The sequence below is a fragment of the Stenella coeruleoalba genome (genome assembly GCF_951394435.1).
Source record: "Stenella coeruleoalba genome assembly, chromosome: 10".
Lineage (NCBI taxonomy): Eukaryota > Metazoa > Chordata > Mammalia > Artiodactyla > Delphinidae > Stenella > Stenella coeruleoalba.
Genome location: NC_137156.1, coordinates 43,897,135 through 43,914,964, shown reverse-complemented (window position 1 = coordinate 43,914,964; position 17,830 = coordinate 43,897,135). Strand labels below are relative to the sequence as shown.

The 17,830-nt window shown below is 33.8% G+C and overlaps 1 protein-coding gene across 2 annotated transcripts in view; it reads left to right on the top strand.

Moving 5' to 3' along the window:
• HMGCLL1 (3-hydroxy-3-methylglutaryl-CoA lyase like 1) overlaps positions 1 to 17,830 on the top strand; it is an 86,702-nt gene that overhangs the window by 7,503 nt on the left and 61,369 nt on the right. For both annotated transcript variants that reach the window (XM_079934079.1, XM_079934080.1), the window contains 2 exons: positions 10,211 to 10,306; positions 12,499 to 12,647. In XM_079934079.1, coding sequence (XP_079790205.1) covers positions 10,211 to 10,306; positions 12,499 to 12,647 — 245 coding nt within the window. The remainder of the gene's footprint in view (positions 1 to 10,210; positions 10,307 to 12,498; positions 12,648 to 17,830) is intronic.

The window sequence follows — 17,830 nt, the reverse complement described above, 5'->3', positions numbered from 1 at the left end:
AATACTTTTTTAGACTTTTTTCCCCATGAGACCAAAAACTATGATTCTACTCAAAAGATTTACTATGCTCAACATGCACTGCTTTTCTAATTGCTTAATCTGATCAATTACATTTTGACTAAAAATTTGTTTTTTTGGTTCTTAGATTTATGAAATGTACCAAAAATGTTCAAATAAAATACTTTATCTCACTTTTTATATATTTTATAAATATATTTTTATATATTTTACTTTTTATATATATCTCACAATTATATTGTGTTTATCAAATTTTCTCTAAGTTTACCCATGAAAGAAAAAAATTTTCAAAGCCATTTTGATCATATGAAAATTCCATTTTTGTATACGATTAAAATTATATTAAAATTGGACCATGAATTATCAGTATGCAGCGACAGTTTGAAAGGTCTTGCATATAATACAATTGCATAAAAGCTGAATAGAGTACAGTTTGGCACAGAAAGACTTGATTCTAACTTTTTAATGGCATTTTCTGCATTATGCTGATTAGTTTGTCAATCTTATTTTACTATAAACTAATTCCATTGATATAACTCCTGACTAAGCCACTTAACATGCAATCCACTTTAAGAGAAGCAGAGTTTGTCCTGTGGACCAGACTCCAAGGAACTAAAGTATTTCCTGGGTGCCACGGTTATGACTCTCACGGGAAGAATCACAGCCATTAGTGAAAACCAGGTTTAAAGTTTAAAGTGTTAAGATTAAATGTGGACTGTTTTGATCATAAGTTTTAAGTATGCCAAGCATCACTTGTTTTTAAGAATTCACGATCCTTGTACGTTGAACACTGAAAATGAAACATATACTAATTATTTTTAAATTGATTATGGTTTTAAAGACATGTTTTGTTGATATGTTTATAAAGAATTATTATTCCAGTTAATTTTTAAAAATAAAAATAAAGTATTTTTTCCTAATTTTTAGATATACACACAGACAGACAGACAGACACACATACACACACACTACATGCACACTGATCTAATATTGCCTGGTTAAATTGCTGGAAAGTTCTCTAGGAGTCATATGGAATAGTAAACATTGGAAATTAGATAAATCTGAATGCTAAAAGTAATATTACATTCCAAAAATAATATTAAGCAATAGGTTAGTTTTATATTTCAAACTGACACATTAATGAGACATATATATGCTAACATTTCACTTCTTCCATATTTGATAAAATAAAAGGAATACAAATGTATATTATTCACTTAGAGTAAATATAAAACATTTACATTCTTATACTTAAAAATTTTTATCCAAATTCATTTATCCTGAATATCCAATTTATCAAATTAAAGGCTGATTGGAATTATATTTTTAGAATAATAGAATATTTTGTAACATCTATGAATTTTAGCTATTTGTTCATCGTCAATGTATAGGACATTCTTTTGAAGAATGCTGTTCATTTTATAAATATCTTGGATAACTTCAAATTTGTAAAGGCAAAAGTTCAGAGTTTAAAACTGAGCTGCTTTAATTGTTCTAGGCACTCACATTCCTGTTTGCTTTATAAACTAAATTAAGTACTCTTTGAAATATCAACATATTGAAGCAAATTCACACTAACAACTTGAGAGCGTTAATACTACTTACTCCAGACCTTGTACTGCTGTGATGTGGGACTATCAAGAAATTTTAACACTGTTCTTAGTCAAGACTGATGCATCATGTATTGAATTCAGCTTATAGTATATAGTGAGAAACATATTTCTTAGTAGTCCCAAAATAGTTATTTCTTCACAAGTCCTCCAGGTTGTAGGTTTCCTGAGCTTTCAGTGACATCATTGTATCTGGTTAGAAATAACAACATACACATTTTCCGACAGAAAATCTGAGACCTGACTCTTACTTATTTCTGATATGATTTGGCAAAGTATTTTCATCCTTTATGCCTTGGATTCTTTCCATTCATTTATTCACCCATTCACTGCTTTTATTGTGTCTCTGTTAAACACTGCATTGAATTCTTTTTTGTAATCAAAAATTGAATAATGTGTGGTTGATAGCAATATCTGTATAATGATCCAATTGTAAAGTTAAAATGGGTAATAAGAATGAAATCACTAAAAAAAAAATTGACTCATATAATGGGGTTATAAAATCAAGTGAATATCTGTAAATGAGCTGTCATAAAATAGAACCTAGGAATCCAAATATGTTCAACAGTTTATCTTTAAGAGGTTGTCTGTCCAGGCTTTTCACGTTTTGTCTTCTGTAGTGCTTAGCCAGACAGAGCTCTTCAGAGCCATAAGATGTCAAATCATTGCAGTTAGATCTTACAGGCTATTGTGACTGCATTGCTTGCCAGCATAACAAGAACTTTTTTGCTACAGCGCTCTCTTATTGCCAGTGAGATGGTCTGCCTCAAACCTCCCAAGCTTCCCCTCTGCTCACCAGCGCAGCTCTCCACTGTGGGCAGGGGGGCTTCCAGAAGGAAGTGTAAGTATAGAGGGGAAAGTCCATTTACAGTCATCGAGAATGAATACAATTAGACACAGTATTTTAAAAGTCACTTCTGCTCCCATGCATGAGAAATAACACTGTTGACAGTGTTATTAACAAACACAAAGGCATGATATATGAGAGGCAACACAGTTGAACGGAAAGAAAATTATACTGGGAGCTTTGAGACTTCTTGCCCCTACTTCAGAGTCATGTTGGGAACATGATTGTTTTGACATGGGACGACCAGGAGGGTGGTCACCAAAGGCATTGACCCGAACAAAGAATCACTAATGCATATTTGTTATGTTTGCCTTAGGAAACGGGAAATGTTATTGAATAAGATGACTCTGGTTTCTCTGTCTGGAACATTAGTCTCCTAGTGTATAACCCACAAATCCATTGGGTAGATTGTGTTTATTTTATAATTTAAAAATGAATATTTGTAGACATTAATAGATTATGATGAAAATGGCTTGCAGGTTTCACAGTAAAAGAGTGTGGGTCATGTATGCTGCTTGCTTGGGTCACTCCTGAGAAGCCTGCACATTCCTTCCAATAGAGGGCGGTACAGAGGCCCTTAGAATACAAAGGTAATGTTGAATAAGGAAGCACAGGAAATTATACACAGCCCAAATTAGTTTTTAGGCTTCTGGACTTAAGAAGTTTTGTGAGTATGGTGTCAGACCATTTTAGCAGTGGCAGCCAAGACAGGGTACTGGGTAGAAAAAAAAAAAACAACTAGATGTTCAATTTTCCAGAGATTTCCTGTGTTTATTATTGTAAGACTGTGATTTATTAAAACTGTCTTACTTCGTCAAGCAGACCAAGATTTCCTCTGTGCTACTGAGGCTAAGATATATGGGGTTTGTGGAAAGAGTCTGTGAATGAGACAGGGTTGGAGTACCCAGGCTATAAGCTATTCATGGCTGGGTAGAGCGTTTTCACTTATGGCTGTCAGGAAGGGTGCTTAGTCCCATTTTTTTTCTCATGGCTGAATTTACGAATGTGTACCTTTAAGAGGAGTTACTGCTCAAATTGAGTTTTGAGTTATAGGTTCTGAAACCACATTAGTTACATTTGTATAGTAATCTGTGGCATGTGTTGAAGAAATAACACGTCCTGTATCCATCCTTCCTGCTGCATAAGGAAAAGTATTACCATAAATGAGATATCATCTAGCCAGTGGAGATAGTATGCAAACACTTTCTGATATTGTCTGCTCATTTTGAAGAGATCTGAATGCTGTCCTGGGTGATGGTGGGGTAAAAAAATCCTTCAAATATATTTTTAAAAAATTATTCAACACAGTGTATTAGTGAGGGTTATAGGTCCATGAGGATAAATCTATTTCCTGGCAAAATTTAAGATGGTTTATTTAGCAGAGACTTTATAAAAATACATATACCCAGAAATATTATGGATATACCAAGAATAAGACATGCCAAACTGAACTCAAATGGTAAGGAAAAGAAATACTATAGACACCATAGATCTTTATTTCAGAGAGATTCTTAACTATCTTGATGATATGACTAAGAGCGAGGTAGGAAATTTCAACCAGGCTTGGAGTCTCCGAAATGTTATTATTTTTCTTTGATCAATGGAACTTTTTTCACCCTGGATGAAACTTTATTTAGAACCTCAATATACGATACAGACAGAAAAATAACCACAAAATATTTGTATAGTTTCCTCCCAAGACCCTGGATGGGGCCCTAGCAATATGCTCACCTGGTCATGTGTTTCAGTAAAATTTACAAAAGTTAGAGATTTTTGAAGATATTTAGACAATATGGAGGATGTGCTTAACAAAGAGGAATTAGAGAGTGTGCTTTACAGTCAGACAGGGTCCCGTACCTTCTCCCCCACTCACTGGGTGATTCTCCTCATCCTTTCCATCTCTGTCTACTTCTTCTTCTACAGAAACTGTCCCTCTCATTGGGTGGTTAAAAATGTTTGAAGAGGGCTTCCCTGGTGGCGCAGTGGTTGAGAGTCCGCCTGCCGATGCAGGGGACACGGGTTCGTGTCCCGGCCCGGGAAGATCCCACATGCCGCGGAGCGGCTGAGCCCGTGAGCCATGGCCGCTGAGCCTGCGCGTCTGGAGCCTGTGCTCCGCAACGGGAGAGGCAACAACAGTGAGAGGCCCGCGTACCGCAAAAAAAAAAAAAAAAAAAAAAAAAAGATGGAGTATCTTACCTGGATTTTAGATTCTACTCTAAACACATTTGCCATTTAAAAACAGTGCTAACTTCAACTCTGAGTAATTCTACTCCATCACACAATACAGTTGCCTCACCAGAGCCACCATGATGTATTGAATAATTTCTGTGGTGATGCAAAACAACTCAACTCCTCTCAGGAAGTTTGCATTCTCCTTATTTAATCACTCTTACTGAGTTAAAATCATAAAGGAAAAAGTTTTATGTGTCATACACGTGTGTGAGACTTTCACATAAAAAAAAATATGGTAAATGCACTTCTGGAACTTAGTGACCTGTACAATGTGATATCTTTGTAATTATACTTGTTCTGGGAAAAGGAAAAAAAATGTTCATCAGTGATTAGATTCTAAATGAACGTCTCACACAACATATATTCAGTTGGAACTGAACAAAATTTACTCAATGAATATTTTGTTTTCTCTATCAACTGTTATTCAGAAGAGAGGTAAAGGGTATAGATACTTTTACTTTTCATTTCATTGGACTTGAAAATGAAAGAAGGGTATGAATTTAAAAATTAATTTCTATAGAATATCTCCATAATTATCAGAAGAATTTTAATAAACAATTATGTTTTAAGTTTGGGCTTATTAAACCCTTTCCTTTTATAGTATACTAGAGTATAATTTATCATAGAAATTATATTTGCATATATAATATATGAATAGTTGTGCTTTATGACTATTTTTTAATAATTTCATACTTTATGCATAGTCTTACTCCATTAAACTCTATGAATATTTTGCTCCTTTAAAAAACATGCCCCTGAGTTATTTACATTTGGCCTAGATAAGGGTTAGCTTAAATATTTGTCATTATTCTACTTCAGGTTGCCAAGAAAAATACTTCCTTACCTGCTTCATAGAACTTCAGATCACATGGCATTTGTATTATTTTGTATTTTTGGTATGTACACACACACACATACACACACATTTCCCACCACTAGCCTGTGTATTACATGTATATGGACTGCCTCTGCATCATTTTTTAATGCCATAATGTTAGATATATTGTAAGTGTATAAAATGTTGAAATGAGTCAATATTCAAACATTGAAGGGCATTTAAAAAGTCCATTTTTAAGGTCTCACGATATTTTAAAATTAGCTTTTGTATCCACCAATGACAAATTTTATAGTCTATTTGTAAAATATATATTCATATGCATTATTTTGAAATTCCAATAATCTCAGGGAATTTGGATGAGCATTTAACAATGCTTAAACTATATTTTAGCCACTGCTGTTGTCTGGAGAACACATTGAAAGCATAAATATTTAGGAGAGATTATTATATTCAGATAATGACAAAGTATTAGTAAAATGTCTAAATATGTGTAATGTGGAGTGTCCAAATATAATCACCCCATGATAGAGTTAGTAGCAAGTAAAATAAAACCTCTAAATAAAAGCTCTAAAAATTACATTCTAATTTTTGTGATGCTTTGCATATCTTTAAGATGCTTGCAAATTATTGCACAATTATTGTGACTATTTGAATCCATATCAAAATTTGGATACCTAGAACAATTAATTCACCATGGTATAGCCTGTTTGATTGGCTAGGTAGGTATGGCCATTCCCACACCATGGCCAGATGATGGCAAATCCTGTTACTAACCAAATAATGGGAATTTTTATGATCTTAAATGAAAAGTTACAGCAAAATCTTAAAAATATGTTAATTCAAACCAGATGTAGAAAGATTTTGTTAAGATGTCAAAATAGTACTGTAAAGGAATAGTTCTATTATTGTTTGACTAATAGTTAGACTTTAGACATTAAAATAACATCAGATTGAAGTATAATATAAACTCTCTGAGTAAAAAAATAAAGTAAAACAAGGATTTTATACCTTTAATTGAAACCTGCTCTACTTTATTCACTGTAATAAAATTATATCCTATCATGATTTCCTAAAGCTCTTTACATAATTGTCTTTATTGACCAAATTTAGCCAGAATACTATTATGTCTTAAATGACCTCATTATCGTGTGGCTGTTTTTAAAAAGGAAAATGTTCTGATTTGTTGGATTCTAATTAATGTATTTATCATAATTTCATTAATTTCAATGATTATCAAAGTTTAGCTTTCATGACCTGGGAATTTGGTTACTGTCATCTCTGCTTATTTTCTAGTTCTGCTGATTGAAATATCTATTAAGTCACAGTTTAATTACATAAATTTCTACATAATGATTCAAGATTTTTGTTAACCTACATATAGAGTGAAATAGTCGCTTACAGATTAATATGGCCTATATTTCTTGAAGATTAAAATTTGTCTTGTCTCCTTCATGCTGTGATGCACTGCCACACCTTATTCTCTAACTGCATATTGGTTTGAGAAGCACTCTTTATTGATTTCTGTTATCATGTTAATGTAAATGTCTCATAAATAAACATACTGTGTTTAGTTAGACATAAGTATTAGTAATATCAATGAACATTATTCTCTAGTAAGAGTGTTTTAGATTTCATTACAATGTCCTAAAACTAGCAGTAACTTTACTTGTCTTTCTGATTGAAATTAGGAATAAGTGCTCTAAATTTTTTATGATAATTTGTGAGTGCATGTTTGCATATATATGTGTGTGAGAGAGAGACACAGAGAGACAGAGACAGAGGGACAGAGCTCACACTCTAGCCTCAGACACAAACTGGATATATAATCAAGAACTATGTTGAAATCTGCACAAAGGTTGACTATTTTTAAAAGAAGTTATAAAAGAGTGAGGATTACATTTTTGAGTAAAGTCACCTTCCTTATACTACCAGCCACTGTGTCCTATTAATTTTTCTCTGGTACTTCCATTCCCAGTGCCATTTCAGTGCAGTGGAACTTGTCACAAGCTGCATCCTCATCATTGCCTGAGAATTGCCTCTCTTTTCTCTTGACTGCCCTCTGCACCTCTCCCAAGTTAATCGTTCTAAAATACTGCATCTATCCCAGTCTTCCCTTGCTAATTCAGCACCCACTCTTCGTGGCTGTCTATTGTCTTCACAATAAATCCTGAATTTTTAGAATAATGTGAACCTAACTCAAGACACATCAAAGTGTGTGGCCCCCTGTCTTAATTTATAATCTATTTCTTGATTGTTTACCAATAATCTTTTCTAGCTGGATAGTGTATTCCTACTGCTACACCCACCTCTTCCTCTTTTCCAACCCTATTGATTTTTCAGTGTTTCAGCCTTTATGGCTTTGTAATGAATTATCTGAGAATTTAGTGGTGTCAGTAAACATTTGACATGCTCATCAAATCTTAGGGTCAGAATTTGAACAGGGTACAGGAGCAAAGTTGTCTCTGGTACACAGAGTCTGGGGCCTCAGGCTGAATCACCTGGAGCTCCTTCAATCACAAGTTTAAGGGTTAGGGTTAGGGTTACGGTTACGGTTAAGTTTAGGATTAGGATTAGTGTTGACTGTTGGTGGGGGGCTCACCTCCTCTTCACGTGGGACTCTCCATGTGGGCCTTTTCCTGTGGCTGCTCTGCAGGAGCTAGTTTTTCTCAGAGCAGATCAGCTGACTTTCCCATGGTGGCTCCCCCCAAGGAGAAAGCCATATAGAAGCTCTATCCTTTTTCATAAGCTAGCCTCATCATTCACATGGCATTATTTTTGCTGTGCTCTATTGGTTGGAGCAGTCACAAGCCTGTCTAGGTTCAAGTGGATGATAAATAGCATCCACTTCTTGATGGAGATCGGTGAGGTTTTGGAAGAACATGTGGGATTGGAAATACTGCTGTGGCCATTTCAAAAAAATGTCATTATGTCATATTAGGGACTGTAGTTCTTATCCCATATACTCTTTTAAACGTTCCTAGATTAGTAGAGGCCCTGCCAACCTTTCCCCATTCTGAGCTCTTATAAACTGTGCTCTTGTTCACAACCAGTATATTTTTTTGAATTGTTAACTTTCCTAGTGCATCTCTTTGATCTCCCCAACTATATTGCAAATTGCTCAGTGCAAGGACGTTACTTTCCAGTGTTTATATTTCCCACAGGGCCTAGCATAGGGCTTTGGACACAATTGATGTTCAATAAACCTCTGGGTTAAAGTGAAATAGGCTTAGAATAAAATAAGCTTTGGCTTTTATGCATCGTAGATGTCTGTGGTGGATGGTCTTTGTGAAGGATGCAGCTATGGGGTGGGCAATGGTGGCTGTGATCTCTAAGAAATAAGTGAACAAGAATCACATTTTAGACACAATTAAATGTGTTTGGATTGAATGAAACATGAAGGCTTAAATGTCAATAAGGCATGATGGCAGTCAGTGGGAAGTGCTTTTTTGCATCTTAAGTATTTAATTTTAAATTTAAAATGTATTTAAAAATTCATTTAATTATTCCAAAGAACAATCATTGAAAGTATTAAATTGAATTCTACGGGCATTTAACTCAGAGTCAATAAGACTAATGGACCAGTAAGAGTAAATATTGTAACATTTCACATTAAAAAAAATGTGTAGCTATGCTAATAAAAGCATTTATACTCTAATTTACTTTTATTTCCTTTTAAATTAAAAACAATACATGCTTATTTTAACAAGTCAAGGTATATAGAGAAAAAACAAGTCTTCCCTCAACCGTTCCCATACTGAAGATACAAAGTTTGGTTTGGTGCATGTTTTTACAGCTTTCTCCATGTTCATTTTGTATACTTTTCATTGTTTATATATTATTCCTTATATTTATTGTTCATGCCATAATTTATTATTCTTCAATATGCAAAGCTCATGGTTATGTCAATGGTAATTTCTCTATGTGATGATTATGGGATTTGATCATCAGTTATTGCTCTAGGAGGCTAAATTATAGACTTCGTAGCAAACTGGTAAATTTGATATTTTAATTCAAAGTTGGCTTTTTTTTAATAGAGTCATAGAAAATATACAAAATGAAGTCTTTGTAGGATAAGTTTCCTGCTGTGTGCTCCATTGTATTTATTTGTTCACGTTATAAGAACAAATAGTAACTCAAGGATAGAACTACGTAAAGCAGTATGACTGTTACTAACTAAAACCAATAATATACTAAGGTCTCAAACTTGTTAAATTCTTCTAATGGATATGTGTAATTTACACTTTACTAAATATTGTAAAATTTCATATGTTAAAAATTATTTGGACGTAAAATTTTCATGTGGAAGGTAAATGCACAGCCTATGGCCTTTCAAACTCTTCCCACTATCAGGGGTATTGGAGTCTTGACCATAAAATGAAAGGAAGAGAATAAAGATCAGTCAAGTGAAAACACCGGAGTTCAGAATTCCTGACTGTCTGTAATCAGTCACTTAAACAGATCCTGTTATGTGAGGACGTTACACCCAGATCTGGTTATTATGTATTTATGACATTGAGAACTACTTATCTGGCATGGTTTTGCTATTTCAAACATGAATTGATAGAATATAATTGCCTGTATTATTATAACCTCCTGAAAAACTAAAAACATGATTGATAGAATATTCCAAGTCCCATATCTCTATATAACTATTATGTATTTAAGATGGCAGATCACACTGAAGTGATGAAGGGCATTCGTCAATATCCAGGAATTCGATATCCTGTCCTTACTCCTAATCTTCAGGGTTTCCACCGTGCTGTAAGTGTGCTACTAATCTTTCTAAAACTGATATGCTTCTTGTTGTAAAGATCTTTTCGAAGTTAAATTGGTGTGATATGACTCCCTCGTTATCCTGCATAAATACTATCACTAATACCCGTAATACAGGTACATGGAGATCAGTGACCTTGTGGCATTTTGGGGACTAAAATGCTCCACATAATGGCTCTTCCAGTCTAACCATTCAAGAATTAAAACATAGAAATACAATTACCCATTTTGATGAAATTCTTTTGAAAGTATATTTTGTGCTCCCCACTTAAGCAAGGAATACAAAATATAACAAAGATTTCCCAATACGATATTATGATTATTAATATTATTGTAGTGGATAATTATTTTTGTTACTTTTTCTGAGGTTGCTGTTGTTCCTGCCCTCTACATGGTGCTAATCACTGTCTTTGGAATTGCCTCTACCAACTTTCCTTATTTGTCTTCCGGTTTGTTTCTTCCAATCCTATGTGCCTTGGGAATTTATATGCCGAGAAGCTTTCGTAATTTCACATACTAGAAGAATCAGTGTAGTTTTAAGTAAAGGCTTGGGGTGTTAAGCTTACATGGCTTTATTGTAAAAGTTGAGCAGCAGCTAATTTTGGTATTAATGGATATTTTTCATTTTTGTATTTGTGACTGGGTTGCATGAAGTTGAAATTGTGGGCACTAGTTGGTGTATCACCTATTAATGTATCTTGTGAAACCACTTTTATTTGAATTAATACAAATTTTATCACATTGTAAAGAAAGACAGAGACATTTTAAGAAATTATAAATATTGCTGTCATCCGGTCCTAAAGAAGTAGGGAATGTAACCATCCTGAGAAAAATATGAGAGTACACCCTCAGGGTAGCATAGAAAGTAATAGGAGAAACTTTGGCTTGGGAGTCAGGCAAGCCTGTGTTTGAAACATGGCCCCAGAACTTTTACTAGCCTTGGGACCTCCTCTTAGTGTTTTAGCCTCTTTGAGCCACAGTTTTCTCATCTGTAAAATCACCATAATAATACTTCATTTACAAAATTGTTTGTGGATTAGAAATAGGGCATGCAAAGTACAACACCAGCATATAGTAGGTGTTCAATAAATAGTACTTTAATTTAGTTAAATTAAAAAAAAATTTTTAAGTGAAGTATAGTTGATTTACAATGTTGTGTTAATTTCTGCTGTACAGCCAAGTGATTCAGTTATATATATATATATATATATATATATATATATACACGTTCTTTTTTAATATTCTTTTCCATTATGGTTTATCATAAGATACTGAATATAGCTCCCTGTGCTATACAGTAGGAACTTGTTTATCCACAAAATTTTAATTTTAAAGGTTAAAAATTTATCTTGGATGGAAGAGTGGAAACCAGTATTTTTAAAAAAATGTTGGAGGAGAGATGACAGAATTTTTTTCTTAATGTATTAATAGGGTATCATAGAGAAAGGAGAATCTAGGCACAGTGGTACAGATATATTAATAGAAAGTCTTAAAAATCCAGCTGGAAAACTAGGAGGCTTGACGTTGAAAACAAGCACTGGGAAGCCTGGAGGGAGGAGAGAAGATGGCCAAAGGGGCAAAAGGGAGAATTGATTAGGTCGACATTTTGGATTTGAAGACTTGCAAGAGGATTAAGGTCTTAAGACACGCAAGAGTTTGGTTGTCACAGTCAAGGTATGAAACAGTGGAAGTGAGGTTAAGAGATAGGGAGAAAATTTGGAGCAAAATCTAAATGATGACTTGGAAAAATATTTTTCTGTTGGATGGTAAGAAGAGAAGAAAAACAGAAAGCATTTACTAGCCTCAATTTTAATAATTAAGTAAAAATAAAGTTTTCCATAGATATCAAGAGATTTCATTGTGGTGCTAGTATTTTCCATAATTACGGTTAAAATATTGCTGAGGATAACTTTTAGGAAAGGCAAAATTAAATTGGAACAGCATCATTGTATATTCTGTGATTTATGAGTGTTGTAGTTTGTGGAATTATTGTGCTATCATAAAATATTTTTACATTTCAAAAGTGCGTATGCAGCAAGTTGAGAAAAATCTAATTTAAAATTTTAAGCAGAATGTTAAAGAATTCAAGTATTCTTTTATAGAGTAGTTAACATTGCTTCTGCTGCTCTTGTTTATGTTTTTGGAATTACTAGCTTTGGCCTTTGATTTGTATTTTTCAGGTTGCTGCTGGAGCCACTGAGATCTCCGTTTTTGGTGCTGCCTCTGAACCCTTTAGCAAGAAGAATATTAACTGTGCTATTGAAGAAAGTATGGAGAAGTTTGAGGAGGTCGTTAAGTCTGCAAGACACATGAATATTCCAACACGAGGGTACTTATGAAATCCCACAAATTCTATTTAGTTCATTAACATCAACTGTTAAAGCTCTTTATGAACTATCTAGACATTGTTTTATGACATATAATAATATACATAGGGTATCTTATTTATACCCTGATCTTATGTGATCAGGGCCATGATTATATACTTATTACTATAACTACCTCATTAATATCAGCTGATAATTTATGAGGGCGTATCTAGCCCTTATGTTGTCATGCATTTGAGGTCAGAGGGACCAACATCGCAACTGACATTGTTACTCATTTTATTAATTCCAAATTATCCAAATGCAGCCATTTTTGGATCTCAGCCTAGTGTAAACGGATAGATTGTTATGAACTCATAGTAGCATTTGGAAAGGAATCATCTAATGTGGTTTCCAAATTTTTAAATTTTTTAAAGAACCATGCTTTTTCTTCAAAGAATATATTGTACAGAAATTCAATAGATTATGTAAAATGTAAAATTGAGAACTGCACTGGGGCGCTGGGCCCATCATTCCACCCATTCAGCCTCCCCTTAACAGCTGACTTCCAGGTTTTCTCTGTGTGACCCCCAAAGCAAAATTATTTGGGGAAGAAGAAGAGAGAGGAAACTGGTTTGGTTCTTGTCTGCTTCCAGGACAGCAGGGGAGCATCTAGTGCAAACAGGCTCTATACTCAGGCCCATGTCTGTGAAATGTATAATAAATTCGCTTTACTTAAGAAAGAAGTTGTTTCTCAGACATTAGCTAATTTTCTATTTTTATAATTATGGAGATATGATAAACATGCCGTATCATCTTCATAAATTAAAATGCATAGTGTTTGTAACAGAAGGCTGAGTGCTGTCACTGGGCTTAGATGCTGGTTGTATTCCCTATGGTTGAAGTAAGCAAAGTTCATAGTGGCAAGAAAGATTCAGTCATTAATAAGAAAGACAAGTGGATCCAATTTGGAGTGACTGGATTAGAAAAGGATTGGAATTCAACCAAGGTCATTTGGAGAGCAAGTAGAATTAGATTACACCATAGTTAGCTATCTTGTTGGTTTGCTTCCTTTTTTTTTAACTTATTTTTCCTTTCTCCTTAATAAATTTCCAACATGACTTTTTAAATATATAAAGATATTTTTTGTAACTGACATGCATACATAACATTCAGAGGGCGTGCAAGAAAGTTTAAAAACCAAGATAATGTATTTCCATAGACAGAAAATAAAAGATGTCTGTTCTTAAGGCAAAAATTACATAACCACCATCAAAAAGGAGAGATGTCCTTTAAGTTTCTAAATTCAAGCATACATAAGTTGCTTTGTCTCTCTTCCCTCTAAAGGAAAGGAAAAAAATGAAGATGCTGTTCTTCTATTTCAATTTATGTTTAAATGTGGAGTAAAGTAATTCACATTGGAAAGTTGAAAAAACACAAAACTCTAAGAAGTCAGGTACATGTAAGCTTATGCTTCAAATGGGAAGTGTTTTTTTTTTAAATGTTGAAAGATGGATGTGAAAAAATTATATAATAACAAATTTTATCATTTTAGTTTTTATAAAATAGAATAGGTAACTTAATAAGGCTAATAGAAACCCTAACTCCCCTTTAATACTGATTGCTGAACATTTAATATTGTCCTATCAATAAAGAAACTTCTAACCATGCTACAACCTAAGAAGTTTTTCAGGCTTTGATAAGAAGAGTACAGAAGTGCAGACGGACGAGAACTCACCCACAGCCAAACGAAATCAGTGAAAGTACATCAGAGACTTATTGTAGTTATACTGTAGACAGATGTATGTTTTCCAACGCAGAATTCCTTCCTTTGGAGAACAAGCCCTCGATTTTCTGAAACACTAGTCATTTTTAGAACTATGCCTTCGGATGGATGGATATGAGTTCACTATTTGTGCAGTTGAAAATTATCTTCTCTCCCAAACTTTTACAGAGTTTAAATTAGATTTTATTTTCACTGGCAATCTAGATTGTAGGTACTCATTATTAAAAGTCATAGGTCATTGGTACTCATTTAAGGGAAAGAGCCATGCTCAACTAGTTGAACCTGAAGTAGATGCTCCAGCCAGTGTTACTATGGCAACAGCTGCATCAACATGGACCATCACCGAGAAAATGTATATCGCCAGCTGCTGTCAGATTTAAAGGCCATGAGGCAGGACACATTTTATAAAGGCTCACTAAAGCCATTTAAGCTTCTATAAAAACAGTAAAGTTTCATATGTTCTAAATAGCAGCTTTTATTAAAATTATGAAGGCTATTGTTTGTTTCCTCCCCTCCCAGAAACACACACATACATATGCCTATGTACACGTTTTTATACATGCTCTGAACTTTATGTAACATATGGGACACATTGGGGAAAGACATGGTGCCAGATCGTTGACATAAAATGCAGAGTCAGCTAACTACTGCTGCACATACAGTGTATGTTAGAGAGCAATGAAATGTCTACAATTTGGACTTCATTCTTTAATGTGTATTTCACATATGTTTAAAAAATGTAGGTTATTTTTCTCTTATTTGTTTAATTTTTAAAACATTAAAAAGACAGAGAAAAATAGAAGCCTGTTATAAATTTAATCACTTTCTTTCCTTTTATCAATGGCATTTATTGAAAGAATTATCCCTTGGTTTGTCAAAATCTGTTTAAAATTGAAATCCCTCTGATATGAAGTAGTGTTCTCATCTATCATATAAGGCATTCAGATTTTTTTTTCTTCTTTTTTTGTTGTTTAATTTTTAAATTTAAGTTTATTTATTTTTTTATACAGCAGGTCCTTATTAGTCATCAATTTTATACACATCAGTGTATACATGTCAATCCCAATTCCCCAATTCAGGCATTCAGGTTTTATTCCTTTTTGTTTGAAGTGAGTTTCAGCTTCTCTTTAATGACGTCACAAGAATCACATGCTCACTCTTCTTGTGAAAATATTAATTTAGAAAGGAAACTATCTCTAAGGTGCCTTATTCATTTCATTATTAGATGCTTATAAACATGTTATAAATTCACAAAGTCAGCAGGTGTGCATATCAAAGCAATGTGCTTTTACATGATAACATCTTAGGCCTCTTCTATAAAATGGCCTAGAATGATCTGATCCATGATTAACTTCCTGAAAGTCTGAGCCTACTGAATGTTGAAAGAAGTCAACTGATAACATTTTTAGGAGCCAAACAAAATTATTCACCCACTGTTAAAAAAAATACAAATTGCAAAAATATTTCACCATGAACTGTCAATGCTGAATTTATTCTCAAATTCCCAGAAAAAGTAGACATACAAAATAATGAGAAGGAAGAATAAAAAGCAAATTAGCGATTAAACTAATATAGACAGCCACAGATAACATTTAGGTATGGAAAAACAAAGACAGTTTTAGGATGCGATAATGTTTTACAATATGATTAATATTGCAATGTGATTAATATTAATAGATATTTTGGAGGAGACAAGGAACCAGGGTTTCATAGAACCATAATGAGTCTAAGGTGCATATTTTATATAGCTCTTCACCTACTGTCACCTTCATCACCTACTTTCTTCTTATACAAAACCAATGAAAACCCAATCAGTTTTTAAATGCTTCTGAATAAAATAAAAATAAAATAAAATTCTGTATCATTTATATCAGTGACCAATTTCTTTGAGGAAAGACCCTCAATGTTAGGAAATTCTTCCTGTGCTTAGTTATTTTTGACTGGTTGCCTAACTCTATATAATTTCTAGCCTTTAAAATGGCAACCATTTCTAACAGCTGTGAAGTCAGGGCTCAGTGTTCTTTCTCAAAATGGTCAGCTTTCACTGGATTTCCCTTGGAGAGAGAATTTGTAACTCAACACGTTTCTTCAAGAATTAGCAGCCTACTTGTTTGTTAGCCAAACCATCTAGGTCGTGTGAACATGTATTTTCTATCCTTCCCCTGCCTCATGCAAAATGTCATTATGGATCCTGATCCAGAAATAGCAGCCTTCTTGAGTAAGATAATGAGCCTCCTTGTTTAGGGCTTAGTGTTTTAAAGACACAGTGACTGGCAGGCAGTGCTTCTCATTGATGAAGCAAATGTGTTCCATCAGGTAATCTGTCCCAGTGGAACTCACTTGCATATATGGCACCATCTTCCTATAAGTGGACAGTTTATTGGTCAAAGTTTCTTTCCAATTTCTACTGTTAAACTGAAGCCTTTGCATTGGTGTGGAAGAGCAATTCAAATCATCATCTACCAAAATATTGCACATGAAACTCTAATAGTGAGACATCTGTTAAAACTATTTTCTTTTGTACATATGTTTTGTTTGAGTTCAACTTATTTTAGCCTCACATATTATTCTGTCACGGCTGTCTGCCAGATAACACATACCCAGCTACAGTTAATATGTGTAAGTTGTGTTTGTGAAGTCACATCTAAATAGCCTTCATGTACAGCTTTTGAGCAAAGAATGTGTTTTGTCATTTCTCGTGAAATTTGCATTTTAGAGCAAAAGGAGAATTTTAGCAGAATTACTTTTTGAGACCAAGGGAAGGTCATTATTTCTTATATCATCCACAGAGATAAGTGCATGATAGGCTCTCAACTTTATTTATAAGTGGCTTGTTAATAATGCAATGCTATTTTATATTGTTTGTAGGTTGATATATTCTTCATGGGTTCATCAAACTTGTTCCTATATTTAAATGTCTTAATTACCTTTAATTGACATTACATGTCATCTCATCTCATCACCCTTGGCATTGTTTTTCTCTTCTGAGGATAGCAGTGGTTGACTACACTCCAAGTGTTTCTGATATTTATTGAAGGCTTTTACTCAATCTTTTGGTTCCTTTATGTCAGGATGATTTGAGGAACATGGGCTAATTGTGGGAAGGTAGACCTGAGTAAGGCCTAACTGTAGGTTATTTTTCATGTTTCAGTTCTGCTAGGTAAAGTTGTTAAAAACTTGAATGCTTCTGTTTTATCTTTTATCATGATTTTGCATAATATTGATAAATGGCCTCAGCAAGCACAAATAAAACAACTCACATTTCTGTCCAGAGTTTATTGTAATTTTAGTGCAATTGGCTTTAATATGGTTGGTGATTCCTGTATTACCCTGTCATCCTACGTAATGTTTAAAACATGGTTCCAAGTCTGAACTCCCAAATATGTGCTGTCATCTCTGACTACAGAATTTAGAATGTTA